The sequence below is a fragment of the Branchiostoma floridae genome, chromosome 8 (assembly GCF_000003815.2).
Source record: "Branchiostoma floridae strain S238N-H82 chromosome 8, Bfl_VNyyK, whole genome shotgun sequence".
NCBI lineage: Eukaryota > Metazoa > Chordata > Leptocardii > Amphioxiformes > Branchiostomatidae > Branchiostoma > Branchiostoma floridae.
In genome coordinates, this window is record NC_049986.1 from 7,401,158 (window position 1) to 7,422,889 (window position 21,732).

The following is a 21,732-nucleotide window of genomic DNA, read 5'->3' on the forward strand; positions in this document are numbered from 1 at the left end:
TTTCTTAATGTCAATGGGAAAAATCCAAGGGACCGAGATATAGTAACCGCAATGTCCAGGTGGTCGCTATGCAAAGGTGGCCGCTAATACGGGTTTGACTGTAGTACAGAACTTGAAGGCTAAAGCCTGGGTAGAAAGCCTTATTTGATATACATGTAACCTGTGCTGAATGGTCAAGGAATGTGTCGACTTTGAGATTGTATGATTTGGATTGTGAAAGTTTTCTATTTCGTGTATAAAATAAATGCAATTGTGTGCAATTTTACATCTGCGTATTTGTACACACAGGGTCCAGCTGACAGATGAGCACCATATAAGCATTATTAAGTACCAGGACAAGCCCTATGTGATCAGTGGGGAATTGTCTGCCTTCTTCTGGGACTCTGACCTCCTACGATCCATGGTGAGGTATTGGGGTGGGTTTTTCTTGTTAGACCGGTCCGGAAAAAATGCACCTAAAGAAATCAGTGGACCGGATTTGGGGCCAATTCAAAAATGAACAGATTATACTGGCAGAGCTTTGAACATAACAAGACAAAGTAGAGGAGAGCTGGTAGTCTGCAGTCAAACTTGGTCTAAAGCAGAGGCATTTAGTGTTGTTTACATGAACTTCAAGATAGGATTTTAAAATGCCAGTGGACATTGGATACTCCATCAAACAAAATCCCATTAAGTAAGATGGACCATTGTTTTGAGCATTACCCATTCACAAATTTTCACAGATAACAGGTTCAGGTCCGATCCTGGAACTGATCTTCTGGACCGAGGCCGAACCTGTACCTGAATTTTCTGAACCGGTACCCAACACTAGTCAGGTACCATTTGGGCCATTTTTGCTGTATACAGTAGAAGCCAGTTAATTGCACAACAGATTAATGCACGCTTCTGTTGACTGCACAGAATCCCTTAATCCCAAACCGGTGGTCCAGCTACATGTAGATAACTTTGCATTATTGCACCAGCCGGATAATTGCACAAAATTCACTGGCAAATAGGCCGTGCAATTAAGCGACTTTTACTGTATATGCCTAGGGCTGTGTACCTAAATACCCGTACCTGTACCGTACCTTTAAAATTGTTTAGGTACAGGTTTAACATGTAGGTAGAGGTCCTTAACATCTGTGTACCTGTACCTGTACCTAAACAAACTAGATCACTATTGAACACCACTTTTTGAGACTAAAGATAAGTAAATTCCAAATCATAGATGACAATTGTGATTATCTTGCCATTGAAAATTAAGAAAACTTTGTCTTGAGGTTCAAATATGTAAATCCTAATACAAAGATGACTATTACTCACTGAAAAAGACAGTTAGCTATATTTATAACTTACAAATAGTTGATCAAACTTGTTTAGGTACAGGTAAAGGTCCGGACGTGTACCTAAACCTGTGGACCCTAATTTCTTTAGGTACAGAGCTCTATATACATGTATGCCTCCTCACCTCCTTGTAATAGTAGGCTATGCTGCAATACTACAAATTTAGGGTCTCATTGATGTATTACTCCAAGTGGGTACCCTAAAAGAGATCCGAGCCAAAAAATAAACGGCTGCATGGACGCATGTTTTCAGCGGTGAGAAATTCCCTTTTAGCCAGCGGAACTGATCTCAAAAGTTAGCTTGGTGAAAGCTCGTTTGTATCTGAAGAAATTAGCAGGTAAAGTTTTGCAGCCGCACGCTAGGTCCTGGGTTCTGAGTGGTGCGGTTGTACACTAGCAGCGAAAAAGTGCCCTTTGTGGGGATTAACTAATGGTAGTTTGTAATTGCTATAAAAAAAGCACCTATGTATAGTTGACTTTGGCAATTTTCCCCCACGATATAGGGTAAATGTGCTCAACATAGAATGAAAAATATGCTAAAATTTCATGTAGCTTTATTATGAATACGCCCATGTAAACCACGAATTATAACATGGAAGTCTATGGGAAGAAAAAACTCATCAATGAGACCTTATTTTTGTGGTGACCTCTCCACTGCAAAATCACCGAGTTGTGTTTCCTTTGTATCACTACTATAATTGTTTCAACCACTAAGGCCATGTTGATTTAATCATATGGATGACATCCTCTGGGAACCAAAAAACTGATGGAAGTGTGCGAATAAAAAAATTTGGCCCAAAATAAAGTTGCCATCATTATGAAATCTAAGGGATCTGGAAAGTTGTATAAATGACAGTGAATGATATACCGTACAATGGATTCTTCTTCTTTTTGTTTTTGCATTCTTCTTTGACCTTGGAATTGACATTGATATTAGTAGCAGTATATGTTTACCTATATATAAATTTTTATCTATGGCATATATTTGTACATGGTTGAAAACGTTTTCTTTTTTGGAAATGGCTGAAAATTGATGCTCATGTGGACGTCAGCCATATAATCAAATCAACACTACATGGCCTAATTTAGAATACTGTGAACACCTTTTCCCCCCTCTGACCTTGAAATTTAGTCCCCACAAAAATAAATATAAATTTTCAGTGACAGAAATAAATGTTATTTGATTCAGCTTTCATTAAGTTGTGCCATGTATGCCTAATTACTTCAACTTTGAACCTTTTTTTATTCCTTTAAATCTTTGTTTCCAGTTGCGTCAAAAGAAGGTGGTCATGCCTAAGGAGGTTGTGACTTCCGATCTGTGTCCAGAGCTGTTTGAAGAGTTACAAAGGTTAGTAGCCTAGTTGGTTTAAAAAGCTTGGTTCCAATAATCCTAAAGGTGGTATCTCACTGCACTTGGGGCACCGGTGCGGCACTACATGTGGGGCTCGTTCTCTGCGGCACTGTGGTGTTAATTTTTATACTCCAGATATTGCGTAATACATAAAAGTCTGACTTATATGAAATAATATATATAAAATATAGAAAATGGAGGAAAATTCATTCTTTATCTCCGAAATTCGTTGAGCAATCTTTCTAACCCTGAAGTGCCGCACCAGTGCCCCAAGTGCAGTGAGATACCACCTTAAATTGTAGAGGTTTACTAAGTCTTTCTTGAACTCTGTTGCAAGGAAATCTAAGTTTGTCCAGTAATAGAATAAATTTCCCCTCTCAATCCAAAAGAGACTTTTTACCTTATTACAGTTTAACTCACAGGTATCATTTTAATTAAGCTCTTTGAGTATGATTCTTAAAACTATGGGCATTTTTTTTTATATTTCATTCAGAACCAGTACATTACGTCATAATGTAGATCTTTTGTAGGCCACTGCTAGTTTGTCAATGAAGTGGAGTTTCCATTGTGTAAATATGCACGGGTAATGATGCATGTAAACAGCCATTTCCTTTGGAGCTGAATTCCTTGTGAACAGTTTATTTGGGTTTTCTTTGGTCACTATGAACCTTTTTCTTCATTTCCAACTACAATGCACAACTTCTTCTACTCCCTGAAAATATACCTTATTCTGTACCTCCCCATTCATTTCGCTGTAGCTTTACTAATTTTGATCCATCCTCTGATGTAAAATGATACTCCCCTGTAGGTGTTCCACAGTAGCATGGTTGAACAGGGCACATGTGGCCTGTCACTCCAACCCCTTCCAGACAAGACAAATGTCTTTTTAAACATCTCTGGATCAGGCCAGGTCAACACCTAATACACACTCCCTGGTCATCTAAAGGACAGAGCCTTGTGCAGTAAGGATAGGAAACATATGGAAAACAGCTGAACCTACAGCAGAAAAAGAGATAGGAGTTGGAAATTGTCCTCAAACTTTCAAAATGTAGTCATTTTTTTAAGACAGGAATAGAGAGGTAACAATACAGACTGGTAGGTAATACAGGAAGTATTTTTTCTTCCAGAATGTAGAGGAACTTAATATCTGTGTAATTACTGTGACTCATGAAATTATAGTCACTTGTCTGCACATTACAGACAAAAATGGTTGGTTTACATGCCCACCCAGGTACTGTAGTACTTTACATACATACACATGGTATTTTACCATTGGCAAACAAAGCTACATGGAAAGCTAGACCAAATACTACACATAACAAGGCATATAGAACTAGGTTTAAAAAGCACAAAGAAAGACTACTCATTGAGGTTCAACAATAAGAAGACAAAAGAAAGTACTGAGGAACATTAACCTAATTTACTACTGTACCAGTCTTACAAAATATGGCTGAAATAGACAATAGAAAACTGGAGAAGACGGCAGCACACAAGACAACTGTCGGTGTTTCCTTATTTGGTCAGCTTAATAGCATTGCATGCTGGTCCAGTCATACGGTCTGGAAGGGGTTATTGGGCATCGTTTGCACACGTAGTTAGCCGCATACATGTCCTTTTTTTTTAGCTTTTTTCTTTAGAATATCCTGTGCTATACAATACAGTCTTCCTATTGAGAGGGATGTTCCTCTTTAGGAGATACCTTTTTGAAAGAAACCTGTACCATTCAGTTGTCAATCAAACCCAATGAGAGCCCATCTTTGTTGTGAAAGGTCACAAATACGTGTGTGTCATGTAAATCCTATGCAAACGTCATGCCGACACCCATTAAGTCAGCGCTCAGCCAGATAAACCAACTACGTTCCCAAAATATTCCTTAATTCTAAGAAAGATCAGGGTTTTTCAACCAAAGTGGTCAGACAATAAATTTTAAGTGCATTTGATACATGGTATGAACAGAAACAGGTGCCCAGACAAAGGTTTCATGCTTAAGACGAGGCAAAATGTTCAGCCCAAATCAGCCGCAGAGCGTTGGATCAAAGCGGAACGTTGGGCGACGGGGGCACCTTTCATCGGTATCGCTTCTCGGCCTTTTGGCTAAGATCAAGTGTAGTATCTGTTCTTATCAGTTTAATATCTGATACGCTCCGCATCGCGGAGCCATATATTAAATTGATTTTTGGAAGGAGGCTATGGACTAGGTGCTTGCACCATCCTAGCCACGGGTTGGCCCGGTATTGCAGTACCTCCGGGATCGGCCCACCCCTCCGGGGGTTTATCTATAATCTAAAAACAGTACACAAAACAACTCACCCTTCTCTACTTCTTTTTCTCTCTCTTTTCTCTTTCTCTCTCTCTTGTTCTTTTGCTCCCTTTATTCTTACCCTTCTCTACTTCTTTTTCTCTGTCTTGTTTCCTCGCTCTCTCTCTCTCTCTCTGTCTTTCTGGTTCTTTTGCTCACTTTTATTCCCCCCCCCTCTCTCTGCTCTCTAGCAAATCATACTTTCTTTTTCCTTTAAAATATGTTTTTTCCTATGTATGAGAGAAGGAGCAAGAGTGCACAGAAGTTGCATTTGTGGCTTTTTGGAAAAGGCAAAGATAACAAATGCATATTACTTAATTGTAACTGCTTACATGTTTTAACAGGCAAACCGTTGTTGCTGTGTCGGATTTTTGTCTACTGGCACAACGGTTATGATTAAAAAATCCTGGTGATACCTACTTTTTTCTGTCAAGTTTTCATCTCCTTACTCATGCACAAAATGAAGTTCCATCAACTACTTTTTTCCACCTCTCTCGTTACTAATTCGCTAATTTTTTCAGTTTCAGTTTATTTATTTAACCAGGAATACATCTCAGGTCAACGTAGACCTGTTTTTCAGGCAATCCTGGGCACATGCGCATACATAAAAACAACACAATGCTAATGTTGTGTTGTGTGTTTTTCAGGTTAAAGGTAAAAGGCATCTATGATGGTGAAAGTGTGAGGACACATCTCACCATATATGAGCTGCAGTGGTAGGTATTAGAATGCATACACTGGCTTTTGTGCACATTTTTACAACTGTCATGTTTTCTCCAGCGTTGGCTGGCTTTGTTGTGAAGAGGTTGAGTCAAAAAGGTTCACATTTGTCCATCCCACATCTATCACATGTAGAGCTGTGTACCTAAATGTTATATAGGTACAGTTACAGGTACAGGTACATGGGCTTAGGTACAGGTCCGGACATTTACCTGTACCTAAACAAGTTTGATAAATTATCTGTAAGTTATAAATATAGCCAACTGTCTTTTTTAGTGAGAAATTGTCATCTTTGTATGAGGATTTAGATATTTGAACCTCAAAACAAAGTTTTCTTAATTTTCAACTTGGTGTCTTTTATTTGTGAATTTACTTTAGTCTCAAAAAGTGTGTCCAATAGTGATTTAGTTTTAATGTTTTGTGCTCATAAATGATCTGTGACTTTTGCATTCTAAGACCCAATAAAAGATCTGTGGGATAACTCATAATACCCTCAGAATGTACATCACAACATAAGCATAATGCAGTGTGGCATCTTTGATGATGATATTGTTTGGTTGTTGCAGTGTTCCTGATATCCTGCTAGCCTTTGAGCACTCATCCTTGGAACTAGCAGACAGAATAGAGGAGGAGATACAGAGCTTTGATCCTGAACACCCTTACTGGAAGGTAGAGATTATTTTAACCAATGTTGTTTACTGACACTTAAACAATACAGTTCAGGGTCATACCTACCTCGTATGCAAAAGTGATGCATGTAGGACTGTTGTTCTCATGTACTGTGACTATTGACCTGTCATGCAATTCAAATTCTCTTCAATAGTACAAAGATGCTGTCCGAGTCCTACTCATATAACCCATCAAACATCTTTCCCCTAAAATTTTTAAATTCATATTACACTTTCCTGTAGGAGGTTTCTAATACTCTATGATGAATATGGCTTAGTTGTTTCTTAGTGGGTTCTTAACATGGTCTCTCTCCTTGCCTTTTAAAAAGATCAACACAACTGCTTCAAAATTAGCCTGGACACCAGACCTGATCTCAAAAATATCTATCGTGTAGATATTTTTGAGATCAGGCTGGGGTCTGGAATCCAGGATACTTCAAAGTATGTAGAAGTATCATTTGTATACAATGTATTTTTAAGAATGGTACTAGTGCTAGTTATAACCCTTGAAATGTCCTATAGGGCATTGACCTTCCTGATGATGACAGCCAGGATGATGATGATGAGGAGGATAGTGATGAGTATGAGTTCACCCTGGACCAACTCAGACTCACCCTGCAGACTCTACAGATCAGAAGGTCAGTTCAGGGAGGAAAGGAAATCTTCGCTTTCACAGTGCTCACAGTTTTTTTTTTTCGTATGGACTAAAAATGTGTACGAGCCATTGAGTAGAATCAATGTCGAATACACCAATTTTGTCTTCTTTCTATAAAACTTTAGACATGAAGAGAGCCAGAAATGTCAAAAATGCAAATAAGTAATTTTTCCCATTGAAAAAGTTGTGAAGTACCAAGGAAACTTAGAACCTGTTTGTTCATTGAAATCATTGAAGTCCTTGCTTGACAGAAAAGGAGATAACTCAATGCAGTTAAGCTTTTACATATGGATATCTTGGTTTTAGTGTACCTGGAAAGTATACCTCTCTTTTTGACTTCAGGTGTTGCAAGTCATAGTGTACCCCCTGGTCAGAATGTACCTGGGTATATTTTGACCAGGGGTATATTCCAGCCTGCTACACCTGTAGTACATCCTTTACTACAGCTGTGTATACCTGAACATATTTTAGATACAGATACAGGTACATGTACGGTTCAAGCCCTATGTTCCGAAATCCCTATGTTCCGAAATCCTTATGTTCCGAAATCCCTATGTTCCGAAATCCCTATGTTCCGAAATCCCTATGTTCCGAAATCTCTATGTTCCGAACTTTTTATGTGACACACAACTATAATCATGTACACTACGGTAACATGGATGGCGTTTACAAGTCGATAGCCAATACCCAAGAAGCCAGACAGTTTCCCGATGATAACCGGCCTGAACGCCGACCCGATTTCGACGGTCGCATCCTGTACTGGGCTGAAAACACCTGAAATTCGAATTCTAGTTTATTTTTATTTATAGAAATAAACTAGAATACTTATAAAAGTTCAACCTTTTTCTAGCGCCTGAAACAGAGCCCAAAGACTCCTAACTCAATCGCAAATATACTTTTCTTTATGTACCATTTGCTAACCGCATTTCACGTAAACCATTTACCTGGTCTCGTTTTTGATTGATTTATGGGTGACCGAGATAATCGCGTATATATCTAAAAATAATTTTTAGTATACATGCAAATATCGTATGTCATTTTCATGCAGGAATTGTATTGAAATTATGATCCTATCAAACTGGTACGAGGTTAGGTGCGTTACAAAAATGATACATTTAAATGTTTGCCGATGGTGCGCGTTTAGTTTTGCCTAAACAAAAGTTTGCGGCTAAAATCTGTAATGGAGCTAACGTTAGTCCTCTGTTGTTATTATTATAGTTTTAACAGATTTCAAGACATCCCAAATAACACAAAAAGGAGAATATTAAAGAAGGTACCGTGATATAATATATAGGCCGCAACTTCCTATTTTGCTGACCGTGTGTCCGCAGCCTGGACTTATGTAGCTTTGGTCGACTCCCAATGGTCGCTGCACAACGCCAGTCGGTACACTAGTTTGTTGGAACACTTCCATAGACGATAGAGATTTCGGAACATAGGGATTTCGGAATATAGGGATTTCGGAACATAGGGATTTCGGAACATAGGGATTTCGGAACATAGGGATTTCGGAACATAGGGCGGTCACCACATGTACATGGGTTTAGGTACAGGTCCAGACTTGTTTCTGTACCTAAACTACATTTGTACTTGTTTAAACAATGGTCAATTTTTGATGACAACAAAAGTATGTTTGAACTGATGCGAACATGTTTGCAAAATGTCTGCAAGTTGTTTTTTTACCATTCAAAGGGTCTGTTTGTCCTAATAAGTGAACTCTTCTGTCAGTTCCCTAGTGTAATGCTAAGTGACAGATGCACAGTCCCTTTATGCATGGTCACATGTTGTGGATTATATAGGTACAGAACTGGTACACCAGGGTTCCTGTATTCTTTTTTATTGTACCAATACTGTATTGATACTGTAACTTACATTGCCTGTACCATCTCCACAGACAGCGTATCCTACACGAGATGGTGAACAGTCCTGGAGCCAACAGTGTGGATGAGCTGAACGGTGTCGAGTTGCAGATGACGGATGTCCGTAACAGGATCAAACACAAGGAACAGGAGGAGAAGGAAGCAACTGAAGGTAAAACCACATTCACAACCTTTCCATGACTTTGCTCCTAACTACGGGTGGTTACTGGTACAAAACCATTTTTTCTTGTTGGACTGGTACAGAAAAAACGGACCTGAAAAAATCAGTGAACAGGGTCTTGGACTGATAAGGAAATGAACAGATTATATCAGCAGGCATTTTGGGGCTTACTGGTCCTAGAAAAAAAAACGAGCCAAGTTTCAAAAGTTAAACTTGGTCAAAGTTAGTGAAAAGTTGCAGAAATCCAATTTTGATCACTCAGGGATTGTCGCCCAGCCGAAAGGGGGCTAACTTTTTAACCCTGATTTTTAGGGGATCCTTTTGTGAAGAGTTTGTGTTGAAATCTTCTTTTCTAAAAGACTTTCTTTTTTTTTCAGATGAGCTGGCCTCTTCCTTCCGTCCCCTGGGTTTCCAGGCATCCACTCACGACGAGGTCATCCAGAGGTGTGTTGACCAGCAATACCAGTCCCAGACCCAGACCAAAGGTCAAGCAGACATGGACACTGGTGGACACTCGGACAAGGCTGGGAAAGGGACACAGGTGCAATGTCCAACTTTGTTAGCGTAGTTCAAAGAAATCAACAGAACCCCTGGGTATTGCAAAAATGGAAGAAAGTGCATGTATGCATGTATTGTAGACGTCAGCAAAACAAAAGACAACGTTTGATTTTGGTCAGCAAGTTTCTATGGTACTGCAGCAGAACATGTTTACTGTCTTGAGTGCAGTGAAACCAACAATGCCCCCTTCCTTCTCACACATAGGCCACTAAGGAGTTAGAACCAGACAAGACAGAAGATAAGACTACTGTAAACTGGAGCAGCGGGAAGGAAGTGGACACGTCTAAGAAGAAAGAAGAAAGCCCTCAGAAACAGGAAGGAGCACCACCTGCTTGCACTGTGGAGTCTACAGAGAGGGAGACAGTGACCTCTAACAAAGTGGCAGAAGAGTCTACAACAACAAGTGAAAAACTACAGGCACCAGTAAAAAGCATTGCCAGCCACCCGGTTGTTGCAGTAAAGCCCCAGCAGGGACATGACAGTAGAGGACAAGGCGGAGGGACTATGGTCAGGACACCGCCGGGTCCACCCCCCTCACATCCACCGGGTCCACCCCCCTCTCACCCGCCGGCCATGTCTCCCTACATGCAACAACCCTCAGAGCAGCTTCCAAACGTGTACCAACAACAGCCGGTACAGTACACGGTCACAGCTACAGCACAGTACTACCAGCAGTACAGCCCTCAACAGCACAGCCAACAGCAGTACACCCCGCAACAGCACAGCCAACAGCAGTACACCCCGCAACAGCACAGCCAACAGCAGTACACCCCGCAACAGTACGGTCAGCAACAGCACAGCCCACAACAGTACAACCAGCAACAGTACAGCCAACAACAGTACAACCAACAACAGTACAACCAACAACAGTACAACCAACAACAGCACACCCCACAACAGTACAACCAACAACAGTACACCCCCCACCAGCAGTACACACCCCAGCAGTTCCCACATCAGTACCCCCCTCAGCATCTCTTCATGAACCAGCAGCCCCCTCGTAACGAGGTTCCCCTCACCCAGGGGATGTACATCCCCCCAGACATGCAGGTCCAACCCTACCACAGGATGATGTACCAGTATAACAATGGGAACATATATGGGATGGGAGGGCAGGTCCCTCTGGGACAAGGTAGGGGGCAGACCATGTATAACAACTTTAGGTAAGGAAGGATACAGTGTAGTGTAGTACTAGTGTAGTGTAGTGTAGTGTAGTAAAGAAAAGTATTCTGTAGTGCAGTATTCTGTAATAGTAACTTTCACCAAAGGGCTTGAAAAAACTCACGAAAAATTCACCAAAGAATTAGAGACATGGTAAAGTCACACATAGTTCTTTAGACCTTTGCCTTGGGTGTGTTATCCATCATTAATTCACTGTGGGTTAAAATAGTAGCAAATGTCACTGTAATATGGCACATTTTGATGATCATTTGTGAAGTAGAGCGTTTCAGTTGAAAATGTTGGTAAAGTTCGGATGGCATAAGAAGAAAGACAAGAAAGTCATTGCATGTCGACAGTGTTGACAGTATTGTTTGGGTCTATTTCCATTCCAAGTTTAAAGACCTTTTTCTGTTTCTTCCAAGGAGTTGTAGTCAGAATAAAGAACTATTTTTGTACCAGTAAGATCATGGACCAAGTAACAGATTAGACCAAAGAAGAATATTTTCGTTACAGTTCGAAAAGAGCAACTGCTTTTATTTTTGTACTTTTTATGTAAGCCATTTTGTATGTTCCTTTTGTTGTTGCAAATAACGTTATGACATTAGATGAGTAGTACTAGTAGAGGTAGTAGAGTTTCTTTAGGTTTCTAACAAAACAAAATGCTTAACTTACTATAATTGCAACACGTCAAGTCGAAGTACTGTTTAACGTACTGTTGCAACTAGAAGTATTGGTTAGATGAAGCAATTATCATCCTGGATACAACGTTAATGTCTGGATTATTGGTCTTTTTTTTCATTGTTTTATTGACTTTGTTTTTCATTAGGTAGGTATTATGTTTTGTTTCAGGGGTTGCACAACTTACCAGTTAAAATGCTAACTCATTAAAATGTTGTTACATTAGATGATAGTGAAACAATCTTTGGTATCTATTAAAACAGACATATGATAAAGAGTGTCTGAATACCTTGATAAAAGGAATGACAGCTTGGTAAAGCTAGTTCACCTTTATCCACAAGGTAACCTCTATCTGTTGATTTTAGTTAGGGATATCAAGTCAATGGACGGAGGTTTCAAGTTGCAGTTTGAAACCAGCATCTGTCGACTTGGAATCCCAAAATACCCTGTTTTTAAAAACAACGGATATAAGTTACCCTGTGGATAAAGGTGAACTAACTTTACCTCATGGAATTTCAAAGTAGACTGTAGAAATTGTTTGAAGGTAGATCATAGAATTCATTTAACACAGCTGTTAGTGATTTAAGTGGCCTTTTGATGAGAATAGCAAACTGTTATTGATAATATCAGAAGAACAATATTTTGATTATTCTGATATCTATACAAAAGTTGTACTAGAGTTAGCTTTAGAACCTCATAAAGAATCATATGAAGGTTGGACTAACAATTGCACTTTTGCCGTTCAATAAAACGATTTTGGACAAACTTGAAGTTGTCAAGCTTGAATGAGTACTAAGTATAAGATCTTCCACTCCAAACAAGTCTGGTATCAATTCTGTGTTATTCAAACTAAAAAGCAGAATTCTCACACACACAAACACACCAGTTCATGCACACACACAACAATTATGATGGACACACACACAACGGCTAAATGATGACAGACCTTGTGGCGCATCAAGCAATAAAAGTAGCAATCAATGATGTCCTGGATAGCTTTATTTACCAAAGTCATGAATTTGAACTCAATGAAAGTTACAAAACTGCATTGTGTGTTCCTTATGTTACATATGTCAGTCATGCTATGCTTTGGCTAAAATGTTTGACAGAACTAAAACAGGGGATGTGTCATATTGCACAGTGCTCCGTTGTAAAACATCTATATACAGAAGAATTAGACTCGACAAGACTACTTCATAATATTGTACGGTTCTTAAAAGTAGACATTTAAAGCACTACAGTCTTTTGGGAGCAAGCTTGGCTGCATTTACTGTGTTATGGTTGCCCAAGCAACTGAAATTACTTTCTTTTTTGACATACACATACTAATAGTGCAAAGTTTAAACAACTCTTTTATAAGTGGACCATTTGTGTTTCAAATTTCCTAGTTTACCTTTTGAGTGCTTATAGGAGACTATCTGTTAATTTACACTTCTATAAAAATCTGTTTGACACTTAATTGTGATTGAGTCATCTAATACCTAATGTTCAGTGATTGAATAGTGTAAAATGAGCACTCTAAAAATTGCCTAGTCCTTACCAACGTACCTAACAGTGCTTTATTTTTACATTATATACATATTACTTCGAGACGTTTGATTATTACTGAATACAAATAAAATGAAAAGTTGCAAGCATTATATTTACATCACCTTAACGTAATGTTAATGGTCAATAGCAAAGGAGGGTTGTTTAAATTCTTACCTACCCAATGTTAATGTTAAACATAACCGGAACTATCTTTTTTATGAAGGCTACAAGTTTTTGTTATCCAAAAATGGTGAGAAAAAATGCTGAAGCAAATTTGGTCTCACTTACCATAAAGTATAGTTAAACGGCTTAGCAATCCTAGTTAGCGATCGGCAATTCACAGCAGGCAACTATTTTGGGAATACTTGAAAATGAACAAGTCTGTGATAAAAGATATGAGTGTCTGAAAATGTTTCCTTGGAACTTAGATTTTGGAGAAATTAATTTAGTCCAATAAATCAAGAAGACAATGGTCTACATGTTCTTAGCTTTGGATTTGATAAATCAGTTCAATAATATACCATTTGGCTCGCCCCAGAGGCGTCACCAAAAATGTTAATTGCAATTAAAGGATTCATCAGTGGCATACATATTTATTCCTCTTTCACGGCCTCCACGGTCGTTTTGAAACCGGTCCGCTCCAGATCCCGTTGGAACCGAAGCGCCTGGTGGCACTGCCTGCAGTACCGGAATCGTTGCCCCTGATGATGGGGGCGCTTCTGATCCGTACACTGCGTTTGCTGCTCCCGGTGGGCACGTCTTCTGCGCGATTCCTCTCTGCTGCCATCCGCTGGAGCTGGGCCTGGGATAAGTTTTTTCTTAGTGTTAGAACTAGTGCTTTCATGATTTGCTCAAAGTCGTTTATGAAATCAGATATGCTTTTTCTCAGCAACAAGCAGGGGTTTCTGAATTTGCCATGCAATGATAGATGGGAAATGAGTTACTAGTACAACAGAAGCCATCTAATTGCTTAACGGATAACCGCAAACTTCTGTTGATTCTGGAAATGTTGTAAGACAATTCAGACTGAAGACAATTTGGATTCCAAAGAAAACAAAGCTAAGCCAAAGTCAATGAAATGATGGATTACCATGTAAGTTTATATATTGAGATATTGGAAAGGGGTTTGATGTTTAATTTTAGGGTATTCCATAGATTTATAGATATCACACACATATTAGAACGTACCTCTATCTCCCGTTTCTCAAACGTGGCGTTCATCCTCTCTAGACTGTACACTATATCAGTGGCCAGGTCCAGCGCTATGGGAAGTAAACTAACCAGCCCGCCGTAATACGTCCTTGCCTGTGGAAAATCATAGCATGAACGTGTAAAAATTTCCCTCTAAGAGTTCTGATTCTTACTCAGTCGAGACTGCCGATATTACTGGTCACCGACAGCATTTTTTTCCGAGTGACCAGGAACTTCGTTTTAGTCGCAACCAAGATGTCGGGAAATCCCAATAGCTGTACATAACAACTAGAACCGGTATCCCAAGTACAAATTTTTCTTTGACGTCATATCCATTGTCACCTCGGTGTTTTTATCATATTATGACAGAGATAAATCAAACCCATACTTCACAAATGTTATTACTGCAGTATCTATACCTCTGTAGTGTCCAACTAGGTAAAGCAGATGTAACCGTTGTATATATTTTTTTTTGTTACGTGGGGAATCCTTGGATTTTACTAGTATTTAAGAAAATATATAGACTTTAAGATACACGTACCCAATGCCATCGATGTCACCGATCTTGTGACCTTGGGAAATGCACTTTATACGACTTTCCTCACCTCACTCAGGTGAAAATGAGTACTCAGTTTCGGTTACGGGCCGTCGCTCGGATAGAACGTTAAATGGAGGTCCTGTTTTGAGAAGAGCCAAACTTCGAGCACATTAAAGAACCCGCCACACGTATCATACTTACAATTGGGTTACCTTATGCACATCGTCATGATCGTGGGCACCCTAACGGAAGAAAAAAAGATAGACGTGTCACGGAAGCGGCAGGTCTTCATATCTACATGACGCCCCTCACCTCTGTACAGCTGAGATGGTTGAGTTCCTGGTGAGGGAAGCCGACCCTGAGACTGGAGAAGTCGTAGTTGGGACTGAGCATGCTCCGCCACTGTTCCATCCGGGCGGCGGTCTCCGGGGTGGCGCAGGCCGAGAACACCGGGCCTTGGTTCACGGCTAACGTGCGCGGGGGAGAGAAGATGGCATTTTAGCTGTCACAAGGCTAAGGTCACAAACCGGGGGCCGACCGGGATGTTTTAAGAAACGAAAAATCAAAATGTATACCTAGAAATATATACACAAATCGCGCCCATGAATCTTACTTTGACATTTGGTGTATTTTGGTGTATTTAGTATAATTCTTTTTCACTCCTGAAAGCTGCCCGGCCGGGCCCCGGTTTAGAAATGCGACCGGGACCGGAAGGGACCTAAACGGTAGTTTCAAAATACATGTTGCAGTTTAATCATAGAATGGTTGGTAGATCTCTGTTCAAAAATATATCTATCATCTTCTAAGGTTTCCAAATATTTCCAAACCATAGCACAAAAGACTAGTCATCAATTTGTGAACACTGTGCCAAAGTGTTTCTAATTAGTCAAAGCATGTTTTGTTAAAATCAAGCTGTAAACTTGCCCTGATAGTAAGTTGCAATTGTACTAAGGCCAAACTGACTTAGTTTTATGGATGACAAACGCACGCGTATTAATTTTGGCCTGTTCTCAAAGAAACTGGCCACATGTGATCCAATAGCATCCCTGGTCAATCAGAATATTGCAAACACAAAACCATATGTATCATATTTATGGAGGACGGTCACAGATCAAGAACACGGGTTATTCCTTTATCATAGTACCCAAGATTACAGTACACTCCGCTATTCTCACCTTCTCTGAAGTCCTCCATATCTCTGTGTAGGTTGAGGAAGATGGTGAGGATCCGTCTGTCTGTGGCGCTGACTGTGTGTTGGTCTGTGTAGGCCACGACCTGTCCTATCGTCCTGAAAATACACAACATCATCAATATGCAGTATGATATGAGGTCTATACAGATATAGTAGAATTTTAATAACGTTTCTTCCGGCTATGAAGTTAGGCATCCAGGTAAACAACTGGATATAAAAACAGAGATTTACTTCCGGAATTTCCGAGTCCGGGCGTTTTAAGTGACATCAATCACTCTTCAACGTTTGATCCCTTTGTTTTCCTTAAGACTACATAAGTTTTCTCTATGTGATGAGGTAGACGTTTCGTGCAATGGGAACATTACTGTAGATATTTTCTAGTCTCTTGCCTGGTATCCAAAGTCTCTTTCCGGAGAGGACGAAAGACACTCGTCAGGTATGATATTTCTATTAGCAAAAGGTTTGTGAGGGCAACGCCCCCGTACATATTTTCACCATGTCGGTCGCCAAAAGTAAAAGGCGTCACGATTTTGAAATTTTGAAATCTGGACCTTCTGAAACGCCATTTCCTGTATTTTGAGGGGCAAAATGTGCTGGTACACCACGAAAATTGGGAGACCAGACTTCGATTTACGGAGACGTTTTAGGCTCGGTTACGCTTTTGTGAAATGTTCAGGCTCGATTACGCTTTACGTGAAACGCACTGGCCACGCTTTTCGGTAAAGTTTTCCACCCTCACTATGAACTACGTAAAATAAAACGGCTTCCCTACGAATTACGAGAAATTAAGAACGCCTACCTACGTCTTGCGTAAAAGAGCATGTAGACCCTCCTTACCTGACCGGCTCCAGCCGCTCCATGTCCGGCACCAGTTCCCGTGCTCTGTCCAGCGCTCGTGTGAAACTTATCAGCTGGTTCTTAAACGGTCTGTACCTGTAGGGCAAAGGGTTTGTACTTATAGATTACTAAAACAATGTCACTGAACAAATGATACAACCTATAAAAAGAAAAAAAATACTTTTACTTTACACTGATTCCATTTTCCAACAGACAGTTTAACATGATTCTCGACAACGATTTCACGGCGACCACCGTAAGAGGACACTAACGTTGTAATACACTACGTAAGAACGTCAAGAAGTATGACGAGAGGTCCATGCAAATATGTGTTAAATCTTATCCTTATGACAAATGTCCAACTTGATCTCAATGATTTGACGTCTATCGGCATGGGGCCTGCAATACTTCAGTCACATACATCTATGTATCAATATCGTACGCTGTCCTACAACAAATGTGAATGCACCCTTGAGCCTGCGTCACATTTCCAAACCGGGGCCCAGTCGGGCTGCTTTCGGGAACGAAAAAGACGTCGAACTACAGAAGACGTAAAGAGAATAGTCACGGCCATCATTAATTTGTGTATATTTTTAAGTGTGCATTTCTACTTTTCGTTTCCACAAATAATAGCCCAGCCGGGCCCCGGTTTGATCATAAATGTGACGTTAGCCTTGGGACAATGAACCATATGGATACTACTAGTATACGTACTTCTCCCTGAGTCTCTGCAGCTGTGTGTTATAGTTCCCGGCCTGTAGGCTGCCTAGCGGGGCCCTCCTGACGCTGGGCCGGGCGCTGGCGGGCCGGGCGCTGCCGGGTCTCCCCCGGGCCTCCGCGCTGCACTCCCGGGCACTCCGAGCACTGCTAGGCCGGGTCATCGCTGACTTCGCCGGCTTGATGGGCCAGTACATTGCCTCAGCTGACCCCGACATTTTGCTCTCCTCACAGGATACCTACAAGGGGAAGAACGTATATGTAAAGAATGTATCTGGCTATTTATACAAGCGAAGCGCTCATGCAAGTCGCGCTATCTTCTCAGGTCTTTTGTGCTGTTAAGCAGAGGTATTTGCGTGGAGAATAACGCGGCCACACCTTTGACACCACTGAAACGTTTTCAATATCATTTGATGATCCTCAGTGCGCTGGATTTGGTGTAGTAAAAAGATAGCTTAAGTGATATTTTCACATTCACAACCGCACTTGCATAATGTCAGAATTAATCATGACTAGACACAATAAGCGGGATCTAAACAGTTTTCTCTTCTTTCTTGTTCCCCTTGTGTGGTCACGCATAACGTATGCACTGGTAGTAGGACTAGAAAAATAGCATAGTAAGTACATGGTTAACGTTTTAGTGTCATCAATACACGATTATCTTCTTCATTCCTCACGAAAAACGGATTATAACCCTTCACATTCCTTCATTTGACATCTAAAACACAGAAAAATCGTACTTTCTCGCTAGAATATTAGTCAGTGTGAGTTAGTAGACGCCTGTGTGTATATATAAAGCTGGTTTTACTACGAAGGAGCTACGACTCTAGGGTTGCTAGTGTGCACAGGTGGTCGTTTGGTGCGTGAGGCCTCTCACAAACCGTGGCAGCTGCAGGCTACTGTATTATAATTCCGGTACTCCCGAGTCTCTTCTGTCCTCTCAGCAAATATCTTGCCGAGAGGACAGAAGAGACCCGGAAGATATAATACAGCTGAATACCAGGCTAGCGTCATGTGGCTAAAGAATAGATCTCCGAGTGTTCGAGCTCCTAATTTTGGACGTCGCCCGATGTCCTCTCGACCTGACTGGGAGGCTTTTAGCGATCGTCCGATTTGCGCAGGCAGCTAGATCCTGGATGCCAGACCCCCATCTCAATACTGTTTAGAAATAGCCAACTCTAGTATTACAGTAGAATATTGTTCATAACTGTCCATTGTCACTTGTATATCTACTATGTTTATACCATGTGCTTGCAATTAGCCCTCGGGCACGAACTTGCAAATAAACTTCTGTATAATCTTTATCGTGCTTATCAGGATGTAACTGAAATGGGGACTTATAGAATTTGCTTGGTTGCGTGTTGGTCCTAGATCCGACAAGTTGACCTGTGTAGGCTCTTTAAACAGTCTGGCATCCAGGCTAAGATCACCGAGGCCCAATGTATCTAGGTACATTTCAGGCGACAAATAAGCTCAGCTATCAAAGGATTTTGAGATACGACGACCTTCTGGCGATGAAGAAATTTGGCCGAAGGCTTTTGACGGTGTGTTCAGCACAGGTGCACAAAGACTGGTATTGTGTTTCATGTGGTGCACCTGCAGAATACGGAGCTATAAATATCCTTGGGGTCGTTAACCCCTACTGCATAAATGGGACCTGTTAAATCTTTAAGTTATGCGTAAGGACAGACATAAGAAAGGGGATCTTTGTTGATAACCCAGCGCTTTGTTGATGATCCAGCTGGTGCTAGGCTGGTTTAAATCAGGCGGCACGAATGGGGATGATATTTGTCATGTCACTTCTTCTGCCGTTGTCAAAACAAAGAAACAGGTGTAAACATATATTCTCCAAGCAGAGGTTCGGCTTCGGCTGTTTTTTACGTGATTTGGGGGGCGTTTTGTTGGACTTTCCATCTTGTGATGTTTTCTTTATGTCTTGCTGTCTTTGCAAACGCCTAAAACACGTCCATAACAGCCGGAGCTAAAACGAAATCATACAATGATTCCAAAGGATACACATATACGTAGAAATGTATGGTGCTTGTTGGTTCCTTGATTTTTCTACATCAATACCTGTTTATGGAAAGGGATTGCTAGCAACTTACGCAACTAACTTATGTAGGAATGTCATATTAGCCTGGACACACACATCTGACCTAACTATGCTCTTGTCAGTGTACTGTAGTAAGTTCTTTAGCGTGCTTAATATTTCCCAGCTTCAACAGAGACGTTTCGTATTGAGTGCTACAAGTTCATGTACGTTGCACATAAGCTGCATACTAGTACTCGGTTAAAGGCCTATCTCACTGAGCGGAGGCACTCTGGAGGCACTACAGAGGTACATTGGCGTTTGTTCACACCTTTGCTCTATTCTAACAGATTTTCTCTTGCGCATGCACTCACATGAAATCAACAGTGCCTCTAGAGTACCTCCACTCAGTGAGACAGGCACTTAAGACAAATCAACAAATGTCAATCCAGGTGCACCCCCCTCACGTTATGGTACCAGTCATTTTACGGTTGAAAACTTTGGAGAAAAAAATGTTGTCAAACCGGATTAGTAGTTCTGTTCAGTCATTTGTTACAAGATAATCTGTTATTTCTGTGACATTTGTTAAGCTTTAAGAAGATAATAACGGGTTATTATTTGCTCCCCAATTTTTCACTCGGAAATGAGTACATTGTGCAAAAGACGATTGGTTCCTAGGGATGCAAGCATTTCACAGACCGATTTTTTTAGGTTTCACTGATATTGTTTTAACATTTATGAGAATCTTCTAGCTCAGACATTACGTGTCTTTTATTTAACCCTTGCCGCAACATCTGCTTGTCCCTTCGATAATAAGTATATCATTTATTCATTTGATAATAATTGTAATCCCGATAGACCGTCAGTTTCTAGTCTGGGAGCAATTATTCAGTTATGTGTATAACGTAAAGTCCATTTCCAATACTAGATTGAATGGCTTTAATCTGGTTGTATGTTTTATTTTTCACGGTTATGTCGAATATTAAGAAGTTTGCCTACCCCACGATGATCAAGCTTTGGTGTTGGTAGAATACTCGCCCTACATGCGGTAGGAGGAAAAAGTCAGAGGAAAAAGAATAATAAAAGACCAAAAACTTGAAATGAAATGTTGAATATTGTAATGATATTCCAAGAAACACACGCCAAACTGCATTAAAGAACCTTGGCTTCCCACTCCAGACATCTGCTTGGAGAACACAAAGTCATCACTACGGAACGGTTTTGTAAACACCTGTCTTGACGGGACAGGTACCAGTGACGCTGTAACAACCTCTGTCAACTGAACAGCGTTCGTTGGTCAAACATTGCTGATGGGTCAGTTTGTCCGGAGCAGGTCCTGCTTGGTTGATAGTTGACCCTTACCTGTACAAATATGTAAGAACCATACCCCCTCCCAGAAAATTATAACAGACATTTTGTCATGCTATACTCCAAATATGGTCCTACCTAATTAACATCAAGTAATCATATATAAGGTTATAGGTCACGTACAGTTGCAATATAACATTGAGAAACCATCGTTCAAAAGCGTCCAGTTTTCCCACAACATTCTAGTTGTCAGGTGTTTGCGGAAAAACGCACAGAGTTTGATTTGGAATTAAACCTATATCCTTTCCAAATTAAACGACCACCGCGACGTTTAACTAATTAAACCAGTACCGCTAAATAATCAAAGCTACCCTAGAATTAAAAATACCTTCGCTCTAATCGTGTAGATCCACAGTAAAGCGAACCCCACCGAGCTACGTGAAGGGTTTCTTCTTTGAGTAAGAAATTTTGGTACTACTAAAGTTTGCTGAATCGATCGCGTGGTAAGGCAATGTTTACTGTGTCTACTTCACCTGCTGACACGCTATCCTCACGTCTGCTGATTGGAATGCCAACAAACGATCCCTATCTGTTCACAAACCATTGTAATCAGTAAACCAATTTGCACTCACAACTGTTAGTTACTCGCCTGGACTACATAAAGTCAAATGAAAAGTGTATTCTTTGCGCTGTTGAAAACTGTACAAGATTACGAACAATTCCAAAACACGAGCTAGAGTCAACATTACTAAAAGGTTGTTTTGCCAACACTGAAAACGTTGTCGAGGTACTAACTATTTGTTTCATTTGTCAACAACAAACACGTCTTGAAAATACTCCTCGAGAAGATATAGTAACACCGAAAACATTGTTTTTAAACAAACAATTGTCTCTTTGAGATAATCTTCATCGTAAGACTAAATTTTTTCCACGGCACA

At 40.4% G+C, this 21,732-nt stretch overlaps 2 protein-coding genes and 1 non-coding gene across 3 annotated transcripts in view; 2 read left to right on the forward strand and 1 right to left on the reverse strand.

Annotated features, from left to right (window-relative positions):
- Positions 1-12,220, forward strand: part of LOC118420677 (tudor domain-containing protein 5-like) — a 45,411-nt gene extending 33,191 nt beyond the window's left edge. Inside the window, exons 20-28 of the mRNA XM_035827571.1 lie at positions 289-403; positions 723-815; positions 2,591-2,670; positions 5,620-5,688; positions 6,259-6,361; positions 6,883-6,998; positions 8,910-9,046; positions 9,433-9,596; positions 9,818-12,220. Coding sequence (XP_035683464.1) covers positions 289-403; positions 723-815; positions 2,591-2,670; positions 5,620-5,688; positions 6,259-6,361; positions 6,883-6,998; positions 8,910-9,046; positions 9,433-9,596; positions 9,818-10,780 — 1,840 coding nt within the window. The 3' untranslated portion in view covers positions 10,781-12,220. The remainder of the gene's footprint in view (positions 1-288; positions 404-722; positions 816-2,590; positions 2,671-5,619; positions 5,689-6,258; positions 6,362-6,882; positions 6,999-8,909; positions 9,047-9,432; positions 9,597-9,817) is intronic.
- Positions 4,748-4,938, forward strand: LOC118422100. The gene has a single exon (XR_004831875.1). It is a non-coding gene; the product is annotated as a U2 spliceosomal RNA (small nuclear RNA).
- An 856-nt stretch (positions 12,221-13,076) lies between the features above and the next one.
- On the reverse strand, positions 13,077-17,701 carry LOC118420684 (sperm acrosome-associated protein 9-like). The gene is made up of 6 exons (XM_035827581.1): positions 17,455-17,701; positions 16,741-16,836; positions 15,887-15,999; positions 15,024-15,178; positions 14,171-14,287; positions 13,077-13,784 (listed from the first exon to the last, which is right to left on the reverse strand). The coding sequence occupies exons 1-6, from the start codon at positions 17,673-17,675 to the stop codon at positions 13,587-13,589; spliced, it is 900 nt and encodes a 299-aa protein (XP_035683474.1). The 5' UTR covers positions 17,676-17,701; the 3' UTR covers positions 13,077-13,586.
- Positions 17,702-21,732: the final 4,031 nt, after the last annotated feature.